The following is a 19,990-nucleotide window of genomic DNA, read 5'->3' on the forward strand; positions in this document are numbered from 1 at the left end:
ACTGTTCAAAGCATCCTCAGTTCTTGGAAAGAAAGATGCTAGAACAATGACAACCTTATTGGCCGACAAGCTGAAGTGAGTGGGATTAGGAAGAAGATGTTTATCCAAAGGCAGAGGGAATCCAGCAACCTTGAGGCAAGGCCCCCCAGCAGCAGGCACTTTTCTCACAGCCTCTTGCAGGGTCGGAGGCCTCGCTGGGATGACAGGAATGGCAGGAAGGGAGTGGGGTGGCCTTCTTCCTTCCCCTGTGTCCCCCTAAGTTCTCCCTTTTTGCCAAGCTGTAGGCGAATGAGTTGAACACATAGTCCAGCAGAGTTTGGCAAAAAATTAAACACCCACCCATAAATGAAGCAATATGACATGTGCCCAGTCTATCAGCCCCCGTCAGCCCCTGTTTAGTCAATGTTATCTCAAAAACTTGAATCGTATTATAAACACTTGCTGGCCTTTACATTTCTTATTGTTCCTTTTGAATAAGTAATTCCTTATAACATCTGTTCTCAAATTTAGTGAATGTTGGACACAGGGGATTAATAAAAATTAGATGCTCAGTCTATACTCCAAGTTACTGAATCACAATCTACTAGGGTGGGCCCTAGGTAACTGCATTTTAAACAGGCTTCGCAGATAATGCTTGTCTGTACCAGACTTTGAGAACCATTATCTTACAGCGTCCTCCAGGCAACTAAAGAACTCTTACATAGTTTAAATTTTTTTCTTTCACAGGGGAATTTCAGTGTGATCTCTGTGCCCTTTCTGCCCCTTGATAGGACTGGAGTCCTAAAAATGATTAAGTGATTAATCTAAATGCTACACCCAATTACTTAACTGCAAAAGTATAATATGCCAAAATACATAACTGGACTGTATCTACTTTGATAATTTAAGTGGAGGAATGCCAACCCAGCAGTGATCTCTTCTGTAGGACCAGACAAGAGTTTAATTATGAGCTGGTAGGTCATGCAGCTGCCAATAATCTAGGGGGTGCTGACACTTCCGGCATGATGGATATATCTAAATCTAGGCGTTCGCCGCCTTGGGAAATCCCCAGCTTCCCTCCATCTCACAGGGAAGGAAGGCAGGTCCAGGTCTGACTGGTCAAGTCCCCCAAATGGGAAGGGGAAGGGAGCACAAAGGGAAATGAGGGCTCTGGTGAGTGCAAATTCCCAGCAGAAATCTGGCCCTGTGCCCCCAGCTCCCGGGGCTGGGCTGCTGAGGTCAGGAGGTGGGCTACGAGGTTCTCTGCTGCCATCAAGACCGAACAGGATGGGGGCACATGTCAGGCTCTGGGCACCATAATACAATCCCGTTTGATTAAAAGAAATTTCTGGTAATGAATTAAAACAGACCCAAGGAAAAAAGGACACGGTGGCAATATATTCTCCTGGCACCCAGCACACAGAAGGGAAGAGAGGGGAAAGAGAGAAAGGAGACATAAATAAAAGGGACTACTCACTGGGGCTTTTTTCTTCAGCAAGGTCACAGGCACAGAGCAGGTCGGAATCGATTGAGATGGGTTTCTGCTTAATCCAAAACTTAGTGCTGGCTTTCTGATTCGTAACAGGGTCTATCTCTACTTTGTCTCCAGAGATACCTGTAAGCCAAGGGGAGGACAAAAAAGAAACCACAAGAAGTAGAAGGTATAAGTGATTTCAGGGCAATCATTTGACCTGTTTTATAAATCTGAAATTGCATGAACACGAGCTCTTTCTTAGGGCTTTGGGAAATGCCATGGGCTTCCTGAGACAAACATACGGACACTCCAAATGGCACACACAAGTTGCAAAGTCTGGTTTCCTGGGTGGGTGAGTTGAGGGTGGGGGAACCCCCCCAAACTATATGAGAAGGTATTAAGAAACAAGCCTTCTTAGATATAACATGGATCCAACACAGAGAGGCTATTTACAGCCGTACATTATCTCTATATTGTAATGAAATAACTATCAGGTTTATTTAAAAAACAGTTTTGGTTGGTGCTCTGAGTTGTTGTTCTCATTTAAGAAGATCTGGGGTGGACAGATAAATCTGTAACATCCCTATGTTTAAACAGCTAAGCTACCAATGAACAGCTTCTGATCTGAAACAACCTTATACACTAAAAAGAATAAAATAACTCTTCCTTTCTGTGACACTAAATAATTATCCAACCTATATTTAAGGGAAGTCACGAGAGGATTAAACCTTAAATAAAACCTTCCAAGTTCAAGTCTTGGAGCCTGGCTTCAGGCTGCAGAGGTCATTGCCCCCCTGCTGAGGGCAAGACTTGGCACTGGGTGTGAGCTTTACGCAACAAAGACTTTATAACAGGAATCCAGAATGTTCAATACTGGCACTTCAGATTTCATTTTCAGAGCTTAAAAGACAACACGTTGTACAGTGACTGGGCATAAAGGTGTTTGCAGAACAAAGGTAATGCCAGGTATGGGAGGGGCCCTGGAATAAGTGTGGAAATGCATCATAACCGCTTTCCCAGTACTACAGAGGAGTACACGCTCAGCCCGCCACACACCACCTAGGCTAGATGTGCTCTTTTTCCTCTTTTGCTGAAAATTAAGGAATCTGTTCATGAAGTGAGACAAAAACCTTTAACATGCCTTCTATAGTGGGCCCCATATGGAACCTTAAAAGTAATTAATTTTTAGGCCATAGTTTAAAGGTCAGGGTCAAAGTGAAAAAAAGCAAAATGAAGATATAAGAAATAATTAAAATAACCAAATGTACAAAGTGAAACAGAAAAGACATAGTTAACATATTTCATCCTACGAATCACACTCAGATTTTTGAACAAAATGTGAGAAAACTTAGTAAGCCAAAAGCAGCAGCAAATAAAAGAAACTGTTCAATTAACCTCCCCCCAAAATAAAACACACACACACACCCCAACCACAGTCTGACAGCAAATTTAAAATTAAAAAAAACAAATACAAACAAAATCCTAGTGATTAGGTCTGCTACACACTCCATTCATTTATATTTTATTTTACGAATAAATAAATCCCAAATACCAGCTAGACAAAGGCAGAAGAATGTGTGCAGACAGACTATAGTCGAGGCTCCTCTGCTGCCTCCAGGGGAGACAATGCAGAGATGGCTGCTGTACCCTGGTCAGTATGTGCGGTCTTTGGTAAAGATGAACAATTGGTATTTTTTACTAATCGAACGCTGGAATTTGTCATTAGACCTATTTCAGGAACACCATATTTCAATTAGGCATAATGTCGTAAGTCCAGCTGACTCTGGACGTTCAGGTCTAGATGATTTCAGGAGGGTGAGAATGTATCAGGAGACCAATTTTATTACATTTCAGTTAAAATAGATTACGACTACCCAGTTACACTCTTGCCTCCAATTTGGTCATTAATTGTTAAAGATCTGGACATTTCTATAGTTCCCTGAAAGAAGTACTGAAGCCATGGTTGTCGGGGGTGTGTGTGTGTGTGTGTGTGTGTGTGTGTTCCCCTTCTTCTACTTCTTATTTTGACATTTATAAAAGTCAAAATGAGCGGAGCAGAATAAATGTGCATATCTCTTATGTGAAAATAAACCGTGCTCCACATTCTTTTCTCAGAAAGAATGGGGAAAAATATCATCACCAGAGACATGGTTTTAAAATTTTGTTCTATGCCCCTGCAACTCTTGAAGCCATAGTCAGTCAATACTGTTAATGTACCTTGTTAATTTGATAGGATTTGTCAGGTAACTCCACTGGAAAATTATATAAAACTGTTCCAGATGAAAAGATGATAGTGACATGAATTAAAGTGATAGAACAATAGTGGAATATAAACCAGAAATGACACCCAAAGTGGCTGTTGATTTATTGCCGTACTGAGTTTGGTTCTGGGCTCCCATGTATATTAGTGCTACAAATCTGGGTCCATTTAGCAGAGGGATGCTCATACATACATCACCAGCTCCTGCTCCAAGCCAAGGTCACTCCCCATTGCATCAATCTTTTCAACAGAGCCTACTTCACAAGGCAGGACTTTTGTAACCATCTCAGATGTAACAGACTCTCGTCCTCTTTCATCTTTCTTTTATCATGTAAAGTACACTTTAAATTCTATTATTTTTATCTGCAAATTGTTACCGTATAGTTCATCCATTACCAGCAGTATCTCTGCATCAATTGCCTAAGCTCTGCACAGCCACAGAACACTTTCCCAATGACGCTCTTTCCTGGGGTTATTGTGCAGTTACTGTTCACAGAGGAGAACCCCAAGACTGGGGCTTGGGGACAAAGATGTGGGAGATGAATGCAATAGGTTCACGATGGGCAGACAGGTGGAATATCATTTAAACAACTGGTGTGTTCCAAAAAAGTTGCATGTGAATCAGATTTTTTTTTTCTGAATTGAATCACATTTTCCCACTGACTTCTAGTTCCAGAGCTACTTTATCTTCATTTTAGATTGATCTGTAATTGGCAGGGGCTCCCAACACTTTAGTTTTAAGTTTCTCTGCCCTGTAGGCTTTCAGTCAAGTAGTTAATGATCTGTAAAACACTTGCCTGCCTAGAGGAGTCACTATTTAAAGGAACCTGTAGGGGAATCTTTCCTGATGGGAAAAATCCTTTTGTACATTAAATAATCTTACCCTCTTAATACTTGTGTGAGTCTCAGCTTCTTAAGGTAGTGCAGGCAGCACCGCAGCACCCTATCTGCTCCTGCCGCCATGTGGCAGCCCTCGGTCTGAGGCAGTCCACAGGAGGAGCCCTCTTCCTGAGCACCCCCAGGAAGAGAGCACACCTACTGCAGAAAAGAGAAAGGATGCCCATAATCCAGCCTGGAGGCAAACAGAGGCCTGTCTGTCCTTGGCTTCGGAGCCCTCGGTAGTCTTCTTGGTTACAAGGAGGAGTTGGCTTGGTGGAGGGGAGACCAGTGAGGAGGCAGGTGCCACAGCCCAGGCCAGGGGCAGGGACAGTCACGGCTGGGGTGCAGTGGGGATGAGCATATTAAAGACAAAAGCGTTAGGAGTAGGCAAATGGCTGCACACAGGGTGTGAGGGAGAAGGGAGTCAGAGAGGTTCCTGGGGCGTCGCCGTGGTAATGAGGGGTGGGGGAAGAGGTTGTGGAAGCCAGGCTAGTGGGGTTGCAAATGCGGAGGTTGAGTAGTACCCCACTTGTCACTGCCACTTCTCTATGCGAAGGGGAGTGAGTGGGTTGTGGGCAGAAGCAGCACTGTCTCCCTGTGAGCAGAGCACCAGGAGAAGAGGGCTGCTGCACGCACGGTCCCTGTAGCTCAGACTCCTTAAGGCAAAGGCCTAGGCCAAAAGCAAAGGTGCAACCCTGGTAAGCTCACTGCCGTTTTTGCTTTGGCAGGCACCAGCGATCATTCAGTACAATTTCTCCTTAGGCCCAACAGGCATGACGCCAATTATAGACACCATTCACTGAGCACCTCCAGTATTAACGTAACAGCTAACACTAACTGCCATCAACAATGTGCCAGCATGGTTAGAAATCCACTGTGTGCATGAACTCAAATCTCTTAAACTCATGAAGTTGGCTAGTATGTTCATCCTACTCTACTGACGAGGAAACAGAAACACAGGGAGGTTAAGTAACTTGCCCAAGATCACCCAGCTCAGAAGTGGCAAAGCTGCAATTTGAACTCAGGAAGTCTGGTTCCAGAATGTGTCCCCTCAGCCACTACACTATTCTGCAAGAACTGTGCTAAATGTTTCACATAACATATCCCAGGAGAGGGGAAGGTGCTTGCCTAGGTCAGGGAGCATCTAAGTGGAACAGCCACTGTTCAAACCCGGAGCTGCCTGGGTCTCAAGTCCTGGTTCTTTCTGCTGCTCTGCATAGCCTCAGCCATGTCAGAAGATGTATTAATAATAAGGAGCTCTGCCCAAGCAGTCCTCCATCTCCTCTCTCAATTTTCACCAAGGAACAAATAAATGTTCACAAATCCAATAAATGTACACATCTATTTTTTGTTCATACATGGCAAATTGGAGCATGAAATCCGATCAATATTCTTTCTGACCACCGAGCACAGTTTTGATTTCCTCAGCTAAAGTTTTTGCGTAAAGTCATTTAAGGAATGGCAGAGGCACTCCTTACAGTGTCACGTATGCACTGTTTTAAGTAATTCAAATTATAAATGTATTTCCAAGGAAATAAGAGAAACTGGCTTTTGTTACATTGACATTTCTCCAACTTAAGTGGCCAATAATAGAGGAATAGTTGAGCCAACAATGATGAAATACAAGATAACCATGAAAAGTTTTGACTTGAAAAATCCTTATAACAAAATAGTATGCAAAAAGGACAGGAAAACCATTTATAAAAAAAAGATATCAAAAGGATGTGCTCCAAAAACTGGTACCAGTGGTCAACTCTGGTTAGTAGAATTACACCCTTTTCTTTTCTGTATTTTTTCCAAAATAAATATTTCACCAAAAATAAAAACAAACATCACTTTGAAAGCTGACACTTTTTGATTTCCACTTCAGAATTCAGTATCCTTTCTCGACTGTTAAAATGTGGGGAAGGATAAGTATGCTGAAGTCTTGATAATGGTGAAGTGATCCTCAATGAAAGAATGCTTCCTTCTAGCAGTTCTTTAGGATAACTTTTTTTTTTTTTTTTAGCAGAATTTCTCTAGCAGAACTTCTAGCAGTTTTAGTGGTATGCCAGGGGCTGCGCTGCTGGGAAGGGCTCATGAGCTACACTACACCCAACCTGGTGCCCCTCTCAAAAGTGGAGCCCGGCAGGCTTCTTTCCAGCTCTGGCAGGTGGGGAAGAAGAGAGCATGGGGGCTGGCCGGGAGCAGCCAGGGTCAGCCCCTTCTCTTGGAAACAAGGGAGGCAGTTTGTCTCCCTTACCGGCTCTCTCCCCTAACCACTTATCCACAGCCATCCGTCATGACCTTTTCATGCTCCCACTTCTGACAGCTTCCAGATACAGTGAGTCAAACTTCACTGGAAGCAAACTATCACACCAACTGTCAAAGGCAGAAAACATTGCCTGATTGCTGTCCTACATCAACGCCAGCATATAAATCCTTCCTTAACAAGACAGCTCAAAATAAACAAAAACGCAACTCTAATGTGTATACAGCTCTCTGGGGAAACTATTTGTGCAAGCCTTTAGAGTTATCACAAGGAGTCCCTTGCCTGCTTTAACTAACCAAGATTTCCATAAAAGGAAATTAGCACCGCGTAGCATCTTTTTCTAACACAGACTGAGCGCCCACTCTGGGTAGCCCCCACACTAGGTCCTTTTGTGTACAGCGGCTTATTGAGAGCTTAGAACACCTCTAATCAGGAAGGCACTATTAGCCTATCTTACATTTAAAGAGGGGGCTTAGGGGTAGGAAATCTGGAGTCAGAAAGTCCTCTGTTCAAATGTCAGCTTTCCTACTTCCTAACTACGTGACTTTGGAAAAATTTCTATAAAACGGAGATGATAATAATAGATACCTCATGTGCTTGTTGTGAGGATTACGTGAAATAAAGCATGACAAGGGCTTGGAATTGTGCCTGATACATAGCTAGCGACGAATATTACTCCTTCTAATGATTATTATCAGAAGTCAGGCACTGGGTTAAGGATGTGACATAGACTCAGTGATGAGGGTCGAGTCTCGGGAGCTCAGGCAGCCATGAGAGGGAGGTGAATAAAGGACCTGCCTGGCCCTGGAATTGGAGGGCGAGAATAATTCTCCCTGGGACCTTCTCTACATCCCAGTCTTGGGAGCACCAGGATCCAGCTTGGGAGACCAATGCCTTCATCCTCACAAATCCCTCCAGTAACCGCCCACCACCAAGTGTCACTGGGCATATCTCTTCCTCACAACCTCCAAGAGTTCAATTCAAATCAGGAAGAATGTTCTCAGACCTGGATTGTGGAAACTTTTGTGCTAGGGAATCCTCATCCTACTGGGTCTCCAGGCCACAAATTTGGAGGCCCTGATTATGCTGGCACATCCCCACTGGTGTTATCCTGGGCAAAGTCACTGCTCCCTTGGTGAGCCTGAGCATTCTCCTCTGTAAAATGTACTAGCCTACGGTGAATCAAATTAGTAAACTGGAGAGCTTGGGTTCAAGTCCAGGTCTAGCTGCCTGGTGAGTTCTGACTTGCCAGCTGTTTCCTATTGTCCCAGAGGAGACTGCTTGACTCTTGGGAGGTACAACCTCCCCTACGGTACTCTTAAAATACCCCCTTAAAAAAGCTAAAACACCACTTTGGCAAAAATTAAGGCATTTAACATTTCACGTCTTAGTGTATTTCCTGTTATTGTTTATTTGCTCAGATATCATAAGCTGTGGTTCATTCATCAATTTCCTACAGCTTTGAATCTAAGGCTACAAATGTCCCACTGCTGTTAAATCCTGGAGCAGCTTTTTTATACAATTCTACAATCCTCTTGTCTTCAGGTTACCTAGAGCCTATGAAAGCCTGGAAAAGCCCCCAGGGAGTGCCACTGAACAACTCTTCGCCAGAGTGGATTTTGCTGAATATACACAGCCAATCGATAGCATCCACAGAGCAGTCAGGGAAGTCTTTGAAACTTGTCTGAATTTACACACAAGATCAGACACACAGGCTGTTTGGGCTTAATGAGACCTTAGAGATCACCTAGTCTGGGGTTTTCATTCTCCATGTGAAAAAATTGAGGCTCAGGGCTGGGACATGACTTGTCTGATGTCACCCATTAATGACAGAGCTGTAACCATAATTCATATCCCCATACTACCAGGCCAGGGCTTAAACAGACCAGCTCACCTGCCATGCAGGAGTACTGCATATTCACACACTGATCAAATGCATTACAATAAAAAAGCGCTGTCTCCAGCAATTTAAGGCACCCAAAATAGATGACAAAACCATATTTCAGGTCACAACTAAAATGAAACCCAGTAGACCCTTACTTTCTTGAGATCAAGTGGAGTTCTAGGCCCCAGGATCACTGGTTTCATTCAAAGGACTAACCATTCTGAAACGGTTTGGGAACCACAGCTAAAAGCTGCCAATTCCAATATGTGGTCAGTAAGAGACTCAATGACAAGTCCGAGCGTACCTGACTAGACTGTTAGGCTTGGCACACAAAACAAGGAGTGGCCTGGACACCAACAAATGCAGAGCAGCAGTCAGCACAGGACTCGGCACCAGGGCAGAGCTTATGAAATCTGACCTGGGACTGTTTAATCCCAGAAAGACCTGTCTTTGGATGAGTGCTAAATTCTCTCTGCAGAGAAGGCATTTACAAAGATTCTGCACTAGGACAGTTAGATTACCAAACTACTCTCTCAGTAAATGGATACCTCAGGTGAGCCTATGATGTCAGCTAGGAAGCAGTAGGCCCTAAGAGAATTTACAGTATCACTTGTAGAGTGGGGAAAACCTGATCTTCCCCATGTTCAGGCCCTGCTGTGCTGTTGGAGCTCAGGTGCCAAAGATGAGGAAGTGATTAAAGGAGCACAGAACTCTGGATGAACTCTCATGAATCCGACTCCCATTAATTCCATCATGCCAGTGCTTCTCAACTTCTTCCAATTCTCAATTCTTTCTCAGCCACCTGAGGAACCTGACACATTGTCATTAATAACCCTGGGTTACTCCATAGGAATTCTCAAAAGGGTGGCTCTGGGAGCAGGGAGCCAGAGGAAGCTAGGCCTTAAGAAAAAGCCCACAGTGTTTCCAATATTCCCAGTTAGGTGATTTTTCCCTAAGCCAATCACTGCATTTAGTGCAAAAGTGGTAAAGGAGTTTTCTGGAGGCAGTCTTGATAGCATGCATCCTCTGCCTCATCAGTTCATTAGTATAAGTCAATTCCAAAGTTTGGTTCAGGACATGCGGTCACAATAGGGACTGAACAATCACTTAATATCAGAATTGCCAAATTCAAATTACTGAATGGACCCAGGGATTTCTGAGTTAAATGTGACGCATGCCTCCTTCTGATTGTGTCTTGGAATGGAGAGGGGCACCTCCTTAATGTTCAACGGGAAAGTGAAATGGAGATATGGAAGATCAATCCACTTCCTAAGAACACACATGTTCAGATTATGTGATTACTTGAACTGTACTCCATAGGTACCCCACTGGAAACTAACAAGGGAAAATGTTTTATTCATGCGGCCACCCAGAACCATGTTTAGCCTGAGAGTGAGCCTGAGGAGTGAGGCAGTCCAGGCCACTGCTGCTGCTTTCACTCACTATTGTGCTGTTACCGTGTTTCTTAAGTTTGCATGTTGTATGCTTAAAAATAACACCATAATAAAGTCTTCCTTTGAGTGCCGGCCTGTGGTTATTGACTAGTGGGTTAAATAATAACTGCAGTAGGAAAGACAAGGAGGCAAGACAAGAAATGGCAAATATGCTGCCTCTCATCATGCTCAGGTCCAGGGCAGACATTTTTAATCAATCACAGAGTTTCTTTATGTTGCCCTCAGACACAGCTGGAGATGCTGCCTCAGCATAATGCTCTGGGCAGCCGTTATAAACTTGACTGGAGCCAGCTGATGAGACGAAACCTTTTTGCCTTCTCTAGGACATGTGGTATTGTACTTGATATTTTCATAAAGAACTACCACAATCACAAGTCTTATGATTATACATACTGGATAGTTTTATGAAAAGATAATGGAAGTAACCATGGAACCTCTTGGTAGAAGTCATTTTCTATCATTTATCTATAAATCCTATACAGACTCTGTATATCCTATACAGAAATATTTTATTAGGTTATAGATGCGATGCTGATAAGATGGAATTCATGGTATCTTACGTGTTCAGTAACAGATCCCTTCGGTGACATGGGAAGGGTCTACACTGATAAATGAGGCAAACGAACCAAGTGAGTACAAGTGGTACAAATATCAAACCACTTCTCAGCGTGAGACTGCATCAGAAAAACCAGGCTGACCTGCCCAGTCAGTAAAAACAAGCTTGGACAAAGAGATAAGGGGTAAGAAAGTCCTTTCAATACTGTGAGTTTGTGTCCCCTAAACACCACAATCTAGGGGAGATATTGAGCCAGCAGGCCTGGGATGAAGCCAGGGACTGGGTGACTCTGACATATGTTCAGGGTCAGACCCACTGCCCCCGGGTGCTCTGCATATAAGAGGTGTTCACCGTGGGGATGTCTTGGCCCTCTCTGCCATGGGTCTTGCATTGGTTTCTGTGCATTCCCTTGGCTGGTGCATTGTAATTTAGCTTCTGCCAGCCAGCCAACAAATACTTATTGATAATATACAATGGGTTTCTTAGATTGTGGCTGCATTCTCCGCTTGACCTATTCTGCTTCAATGTTCCCCTAACTTACTTCCCCTACCAGCCTTGGACCGTTTGGGTGGCACATATCTCAATGTGCAACCTCCCTCAAGTGGTCAGGCACACAGGATCAGGTATATGGAAGATCAAGTTAATGGAAATAACCTCAACTTGGTAGAATCTCAAGTAAGGCTACACTTGAAGGACATCTGTACTTTTTAGGACTGACGGAGGGAAAGCAGACAAGATGAAATATTCCAAGAATGTTTTAGAGAAATACAGGAATGGTTTGGAATGATGACTTTGGTAAGATTCTGGGCTGGTAGAGCAGGAATGGCAAAGATATTTCAATTTAAGAATTACCTTCAATTGATGGGTAGGGGTTGCTTATAGGACTGTGTTGGAATGAATTCTGAGGTTAGGTCTGGGCCCAGAGGGAGGAAGCGCAGTGGCTGATGAACAACATCTAAAGTAAAGAGGGGGAGGGTATCACAGTACGTGGACATCCATCTCCAGATACTAGGGGCAGGAGAAGAGCAGGAATATGCACAAGTTTAGGAACTGGCCAACTAGAAGTAATCACTTCCGTTGTGCAGTTGAGTTATTTTTTCTCTCTATATATAAATTTAGAGACAGGGTCTTGCTTTGTTACTCAAGCTGGAGTACAATGGCACGATCCTAGCTCAATGCAGCTTTGAACTCCTGGGCTCAAGGGATCCTCCTGCCTCAGCCTCCTAAGTAGCTAGGACCGCAGGTATGCGCCACCACACCCAGCTAAGGTTTTTCAATGTTTTGTAGAGACAGGGTTTTGTCATGTTGTCCAGACTGGTCTTGAATTCCTGGCCTCTAGCAATCCTCCCACCTTGGCCTCCAAAGTGCTGGGATTACAGATGTGAGCCATCCTGCCCGGTCTGGGGGTGAATTATTAATGACACCTGTGGATTGGCACCTGGGGTATGACAGATTGGCACCTGTGGTATGACAGATTGGGTCTGGCATATGGGACTGGGTTTCTGCCTCAGTTCTGCTGGAACTCTCCGTATATCTGATGACTGAGGTGTGGGAGAGTTGGTACTAAGTAATAGCTATGTACCTCTCAACACAGTGGTTTACATAAACCACGTTCTTCCAAACTCCTCCAAGCCTCAGTTTTCTCAGTCATGAAGTGGGAACAACAATATCAATGTGCTGTGTAGATTAAATGAGGTTATCAGGGAGAAAGCTCTTGGTGTATTGTAAGTTGTCATAGTTCCACGGAGAATTAGCACAATGATTTGCATCTAAGGCAGAGTAGTTAGGCTCAGGACTCAACCTCAGACAGTCCTGGATTCTTATTCCAGCTTGATTACTTACTAGATTTTTCCTACACCCCAGTTTCATCATATAAAAAATGGTGATAAAATCAGTACTATCTAATAAGAGTGCTTCGATTTCAGGCACCAGTGCATGCAAAGAGAACGATTAGCAAAGTGCTTGGCATACAGTAAGCACTTGATAATAACTGCTTTGTAAAAATTCTATTTCTTATTACTATTATTTTAAAAGACCAGAGCTGTGTCATATGTTTCATTAATGGGGTTTTTCGGTCATAGAAAAGTCTGGTGGAGGCCGGGCGCGGTGGCTCATGCCTGTACTCCCAGCACTTTGGGAGGCCGAGGCAGGTGGATCACCTGAGGTCAAGAGTTCGAGACCAGCCTGACCAACACGGTGAAACCCCGTCTCTATTAAAAACACAAAAATTAGCTGAGTGTGGTAGTGCATGCCTGTAATCCCAGCTACTTGGGAGGCTGAGGCAGAAGAATTGCTTGAACCCGGGAGGCGGAGGTTGCAGTGAGCTGAGACTGTACCATTGCACTCCAGCCTGGGCAACAAGAGCGAAACTCCATCTCAAAAAAACCAAAAAAAGTCTGGTGGAAAACTGATTTAAGTTTGGGTCTTGCAGGTCAAAATTTGAGTCTCTCATCCCCTGACTTTCTCAGAAACAACTGGAACAATGGCCACTACCACCCCATCAGAAGACAAGCAACTGTGGTGGCACCGCAGAGCCTGGGGATTCTGATCCTCAGCTGCGGCTCTTACTACCACTAATTCAGCGTGGACGAGTGGTTTTCTGTGGAATCAGCAGGGATGCTGAGCAAATGCCACACACTTACTTTCCACTTAAAAGATGTTGCCACAGGGACCAAGTGAAATCTCTGTTCTGATTGACACAGGATGGACAGGTGGAGGCGACCATCCATCAGTGTCAGGAAGGACCTGAAGCACCTGGCTAGTCAGGTGTAATAAAATAAATTATTTACCCGTCTCAAAATCCAGCTGCTCACTTGAATACTCACACAGGGTGTGCTGTTTGCCTCCCTACTCTTGGCAGTAGAATGTTTCAGGAAGAAAGAATTTCTGGATTGCTAGGTGTGGGTTTTTGTTGTTGTTAGAATGTGAGGGTGATATCTGCTTTGTAAGGAGGGAGAGAGGGTCTTCAATTACATACCTGTGTAATCTACGTGGGACGGGAAAATGGGTTTATTTATTCAGTGCATGATATAATACTCATGGGCAGTCTGTCTGATTGTCACAAAATTCCTTAGGACTAATTAATGAAATTTCTGATTATAATGATAAAGACTGAACTTTGAGGACAGAAACAAATGTTCTGACATCATCTCTTTCAGAAGCCCCTCTGAAATGCGACTCTACACCAGAGGGTGCCATGTGTGTCACTGGAAGCATTCCAAGCATTCAGAAGTGACGCCCCAGCCTCCAGTCGCCTCACTTCCAACGACCAGGGAGATACTTGCATGACTGTCATCATTCACGTCTACCTGACAAGTCTCTATTATGGCCACAAGTGGAACTTTGCCAGGAGAGCCACCCCCTGATCTAAGTGATCTGGTTTAATACTTTCAAGATGGTGGACCTGGAGAGAGGGCAATAGGCAAAATAAATAATAATGACAATGATAATAACACTACGATAAGCTACCACTTAGAATATGCTTCTATGGGCTGGGCGCGGTGGCTCACGCCTGTAATCCCAGCACTTTGGGAGGCCAAGGTGGGTGGATCACAAGGTCAGGAGATCCAGACCATCCTGGCTGACATGGTGAAACCCCGTCTCTACTAAAAATACAAAAAATTAGCCGGGCGTGGTGGCGGGCACATGTAGGCCCAGCTACTCGGGAGGCAGAGGCAGGAGAATGGCGTGAACCCGGTAGGCAGAGGTTGCAGTGAGCCGAGATCGCGCCACTGCACTCCAGCCTGGGTGACAGAGCAAGACTCCGTCTCGGAAAAAAAAAAAGAATATGCTTCTATGGGCCAGACACTTTCACAGAACGTTAGAAGGTAAACATTATTATCCCCATTTCACACATGGTGAAAACTAAGATTGAAAAGGGAAAAGACTTGTCCCGGTGACACTGCAGGTAAGTGGCAAGGCTGGGATTCAAACTCAGTGTTGACTGACTGCAGAGCTTGGGCTCCTCCCACAGGGCATTTTGTGGACTTTTTCCTTTGAAATAATTTACATGTCAGCCTCTAATGAATTAAAGTTTGTCTTTTTTACCTTTGGAAAAAAGTGGGGAAAGAAGCCCATGATCTTGGTTATCATTCCAGGCAGCACTTTTCACACTGGGGAATGAGCAGGGATGGATTTGCTGATGATGCTCACCTGGGCCCTTGCTTTGACCCTCTGTCTTGACCACAGTTGGGCTACTTATTGGGCTTTTTTTTTCCCTTTGAGACAGAGTCTAACACTGTCGCCCAGGCTGGAGTGTAATGGCGTGATGACAGCTCACTGCAGCCTTGACCTCCCAGAGTCAAGCGATCCTCCCACCTCAGCCTCCTGAGTAGCTGGGACTACAGGCAGGCACCACCACACCTGGCTATTTTTGTATTTTCTGCAGAGATGGAGTCTCACCATGTTGCCCAGGCTGGTCCTGAACTCCTGAGCTCAAGTGATCTGCCCACCTTTGTCTCCCAAAGTGCTGGGATTACAGACGTGCGCCACGGCACCCAGCCTACTTATTGGGCGTCTTAAAAGTAGGCCCATTCAGAAAAAGCAGGCCCTTTGCTATTGGGCAAGTACTGCAGCTAAACACAAACTGGGTATTTGAGTGGCATTCTTACTTTCATAAATTGAAAGTGTGGCCAGGTGTGGTGGTTCACGCCTGTAATCCCAGCACTTTGGGAGGCCGAGGCGGGTGGATCACCTGAGGTCAGGAGTTCGAGACCAGCCTGGCCACATGGTGAAACCCCGTCTCTACTAAAAATACAAAAAAATTAGCTGGGCATGGTGGTGGGCGCCTGTAATCCCAGCTACTCGGGAGGCTGAGGCAGAAGAATCACTTGAACCCAGGAGGCAGGGGCTGCAGTGAGCCGAGATCAAGTCATTGCACTCCAGCCTGGGCAACAAAAGCAAAACTCTGTCTAAAAAAAAAAAGAAGAAGAAAGAAAGTGTACACACAGAAAAAGTGCACAAATGATGAGTATATATACCATGACTTTTCCACAAAGTCTACAGACCCATGTAATCAGCACCCAGATCAGAAAACAGACCCTTTCCAGCTTCCCAGAAGCCCTTCTCCAACCACTACAACCATCTTACCTGGAATAACCAGTATCTTTACTTCTTACATAAGATTATTTCCTTGTATTTATGAATGTCATATAATAGAATCATATAGTATGTACTCTTTTATTTATTTTTGAGAACTGGCTTCTTTTTGATCAGTCTTATTTCTGAAATACAGTAGGAAAAACATCCCCAGGAGGAACAACACTGAATGACTTTATGATTTAAGAGTCAACACTAAATAAGCAATTTCACCATTTTAGATATTTAAGGTTTTTATGAGGAAGAAGAGCTACAGTTAAGTCCTCACTTATTGTCATTCATAGGTTCTTGGAAACTTCAACTTTAAGTGAAATGATGTACATAATTTTGTTCAATGTCGTTTTGTTATAATGTTGATAAGAGAAAAAAACGAGTTTTGTTATATATCATTTCACTTAAAGTTACAGTTTCCAAGAACCTACTGATGACATTAGGTGAGGACTTAATGCAGAGGGGAAAAAAAGGTGGGGTCTGTTTTGGTTCAAAGTTACTGAGTGCTGTCTCATCTGATCAGCCTGCTAGAATCACCATCATCTTAGCAGCTAATGCTCACTGGGCACTTGCTAGAGGCCAGGCGCCTAAGTTCTCTGCACATGCTGTGGCATTTCATCCTCACAGTTAAAAAATTATCTTTATTTTTACAGATAAGGAAACTGGGGCTCTGCATCATTTGCCGGTGGTGATACAGCTAATAAACGAGCAGGGTTTGTACCTGGGCCTCCAACTCCTGAGTGAGCCCTCTGAGCGCTACACTCTACTGCCTCCCAACTAACAGCTCTCACATAGGGAAGTTTACAACTGCAGGCCCCATACTCAGTGCTTTACATGTTCCCTATAGCAACGAGCTTCACTCGTTCCCCATAGCAACCCTGTGTCATTGGTACTACTGATATTCCCATTCAAGCAGGATAGAATTGAGGCTCAGAAAGACTAAGACACTTGCTTAAGGTTACATGGCTGTCTATTGATAGAGCACAATTTAAACCATTTGTGATTCTCTTGCCCATCTCTTAATCACTAAGCTGTATTGTCAGCATATTGGAAGTTCCTGTCAGTCAAGTTGGGAAGGAACATGTGAGGAAATTTTTGAGGCCTCTTATGAGTTAGCCAGGTTCAAACTAATGCCAACATTAGAAAAGATTTTATTATGACAAACATACAAAGCATTTGTGAGAAACGTAAAATAAATGAACCCTAAGAGTTAAAAGGAGACGCAGGAAGAGGTGATGTGGCAGAGACAGGGTGCAGCTCAGCTCCCTGACTGGGTGAGCCTGGCATCACTACCCATTCTTCCTCTCCCTCGGCCATTATATGGGAGACCCTTTGTTAGGGAGCAGGTGCACTTGAGTTGGTCAGACCAGGGTTTGCTCCTGGCACCACCACCTACCCACTGTGTGAGTTGGGCATGAGACTTGACTGCTCTGTACCTCATTTACCCCCTCTGTTAGATGAAGACAGTAAGAATACCCCACCTTTTAGGTAGTTAAGTAGTACATGTAAAGCACTTACCACAGTGACTAATACACAGCAGACACCTATAAAAGGCAGCCATGATGATGATGATGATGATAATGATGATGTATTAGTAGTATGTTGCTTACTATGACACTTTTCCTACTCCTGTTCGGTTTAAGTCAAAACAGAAATTTAGCACATAATTAGAACAAATTAATCCCAAATATTAGTTGAAAGTTCCAAATTATATGATGAAGATCCAAATATACCTTCTGAGATCATTAAAAAGCTTCCTGAATAAAGGCCTGAATGAATAAGCAATGAGTTAGCTGAGTAAGAACAGGCAGGTGGCACCGTCACAAAGCAGTTCTAAGGATAGCAGGCAAGAGAATTACAGAATGAAAAGAATTATGGAACTTCACCGAAGTCAATCAGTTTGAAAAGAGTCTCAAGTTAGTTCTATTTCTAATCTTCTGCTTCATAAAAAAGAAGACAAGACAGAGCACTCAAGTGGGAAAAAGGATGTACTTCAAATTTCATTGTTTAAACATTTTCTCAGAAAACAAATTACCTTTAGTCATTCAGGTCACATAAAAGTTGTATGTTGTTTCTTTCCCCATTTCTACATTGACTGCTGACACGACAAGCCAGCTCATCATCTGCTCACACACTTACCTAGCTGTACGTCGGTTGTGAATCGCAGTCTGTGGATCATGCTGACTTTGAATGACTTGTAATGGTGGCTGCTAAGCATATCCTGTACTGTGGCTATGTCAATTTGCGAATCCTCCTCAAAAACCCCATCTGCCCTTGAACCTGGGGAGGAAAAGGCAGTTTAACACATAAAGATACATGAGGCTTGGCAAATGGTGTCTGCTTAAAATGCTTTGGGATAAATTAAAATAATATGGGTTATTTAATTTGGAGAAGAAAAGGCTGAGCGATGACTTAATAATGGCATTCCAGTAAACAGAGAATGGTAACATATTAATCATTCAACAATTAATTCCACAAGCACTATGGCAGGTCCTTGGCTGGGCAGCAGGGACACAAGGATAGAAAAATTCCTGCTTGCTCTTGGCAGGAAGCTCAGTCCACAAGAGTGAGTCAAAAGCACAAGAGCATGGGTGGTGTTAGCGGTGTCACGGGTCTTGTTTTTTTCTAAACGTGATTTTCCTAATCACAAAAGTAATCCACATTCCTCGAAGAATCTCTGTCTTTTCCAAGATTCCCAAACCGTCTTCTTTACTGCCTCTCGCCCTGCGCCCCACAGCCTCCATGTGGGATTTCACTCGTTCTCCATAGCAACCCTGGGCCATTGGTACTACTGATATTCCCATTCAAGCAGGATAGAATTGAGGCTCAGAAAGATTAAGACACTGGCTTAAGGTTACATGGCTGTCTATTGACAGACATAGCTATCTACTGATAGAGCCCCCACTGGCTCAGGGGGCACCTGCTAGTGCTTGGGTGTGACAGTCTCATCACTGGCCTCCTGGTCACCAGGCTCTTCCTCTGCAGTCCAGCCGCCACAGGCTTTCTGATCCATTTTTCTAAAGGTTGGATCATTCATTCATTCACCAAATGCTCAGAGAGCACCCTGTGCATGCTAAGTACTCTGATATGTGACACTGGAGACAGATAAGAAGCCTGGTGCTCAAAAATCTTCCCTGTCTCCACAGCCCCCTGAATGAATAACACTTTTTTAGCCATAATGTGCCTGAAACATACTAATATTCTTCTCACTTCTCACACATACCTTCTCTCAGCCCTCTCAAACCCCTCAGACTGCACAGTGCTTCAGGCTTTTATAATTCTGGGCCTTTGCTCACGTGCTGCCCTTGGCCTAGAACAGCCCTCTCATCCTCACCCAGACCTATTGAAATCCCTCCACCCCTCCCTAGGCTACCTCAAACTCTATCTGTCCTGTGAAATCTTTTCTGATGGTTCTTCTGGAAGCGAATTCCATAAAAGTTGGCTTATACTGGACCCTGGAGCCCGATAGCTGTGGCTGCAACTCCTAGCTCTGCCTCTAATTTGTTGTATGATCTTGGGCAAGTTGACTTTATCTCTCTGAATTTCGGTTTTTGCCATTCACATCAAAATTTAGGTAAAGAATACATATGCTTCATAAGAGCGGTGACTATTTTTCTTCTAGTGTCAGGGTGGATTATATTCAGCCTTGCACTAGAATTGCTTAGTGGTTGCTCTGTCCTAATCTGGAAGCTTTGTGAAGGTCAGGAAAGTTTCTTACTCATTTTTATATCTTCTGCAAGCAGTAAAGGCAACTGGTATGCTCTCACTAAATTTTGCTAAATAAATACTAGCTAGTATATATGAGTGCTTACCATATGCCAGGCTTGGTGTTAAGCATTTCACACGTTACTGCATTGAAGGTCTTATAATTTTCTACATTACAAATGAGAACTCTGAGGCTTGGGGAGGCTGTCACATGCCAAGGTTACACTAAGCAAAGTTAAACTCTCTCTCAGTCCCTGGACTTTGAAAGGTGGACTTCTGCAGGTGCAGCTGTTGGTGCCATCACCAGTGCAGGGCGTAGAATGTGTTGGGAGGGGAGGAGCCTGTCTCGCAGAGGCTGACCACAGTAGGGTGCTCTAGGCCTCATGTTGAGAACTCAGAGACGGTTCCACAGGGAAACCCAGAGAGAACTCTTCGGGACGGAGTTGGGGGAATGGAAAA

General features: G+C 44.0%; 1 protein-coding gene across 8 annotated transcripts in view; it reads right to left on the reverse strand.

Annotated features, from left to right (window-relative positions):
- Positions 1 to 19,990, reverse strand: part of MAPKAP1 (MAPK associated protein 1) — a 265,491-nt gene that overhangs the window by 27,403 nt on the left and 218,098 nt on the right. For all 8 annotated transcript variants that reach the window (XM_054519346.2, NM_001131510.1, XM_024251698.3 and 5 more), the window contains 2 exon segments: positions 17,966 to 18,106; positions 1,457 to 1,594 (listed from right to left, as the gene is read on the reverse strand). In XM_054519346.2, coding sequence (XP_054375321.1) covers positions 1,457 to 1,594; positions 17,966 to 18,106 — 279 coding nt within the window.

Source organism: Pongo abelii, chromosome 13, assembly GCF_028885655.2.
Source record: "Pongo abelii isolate AG06213 chromosome 13, NHGRI_mPonAbe1-v2.0_pri, whole genome shotgun sequence".
NCBI lineage: Eukaryota > Metazoa > Chordata > Mammalia > Primates > Hominidae > Pongo > Pongo abelii.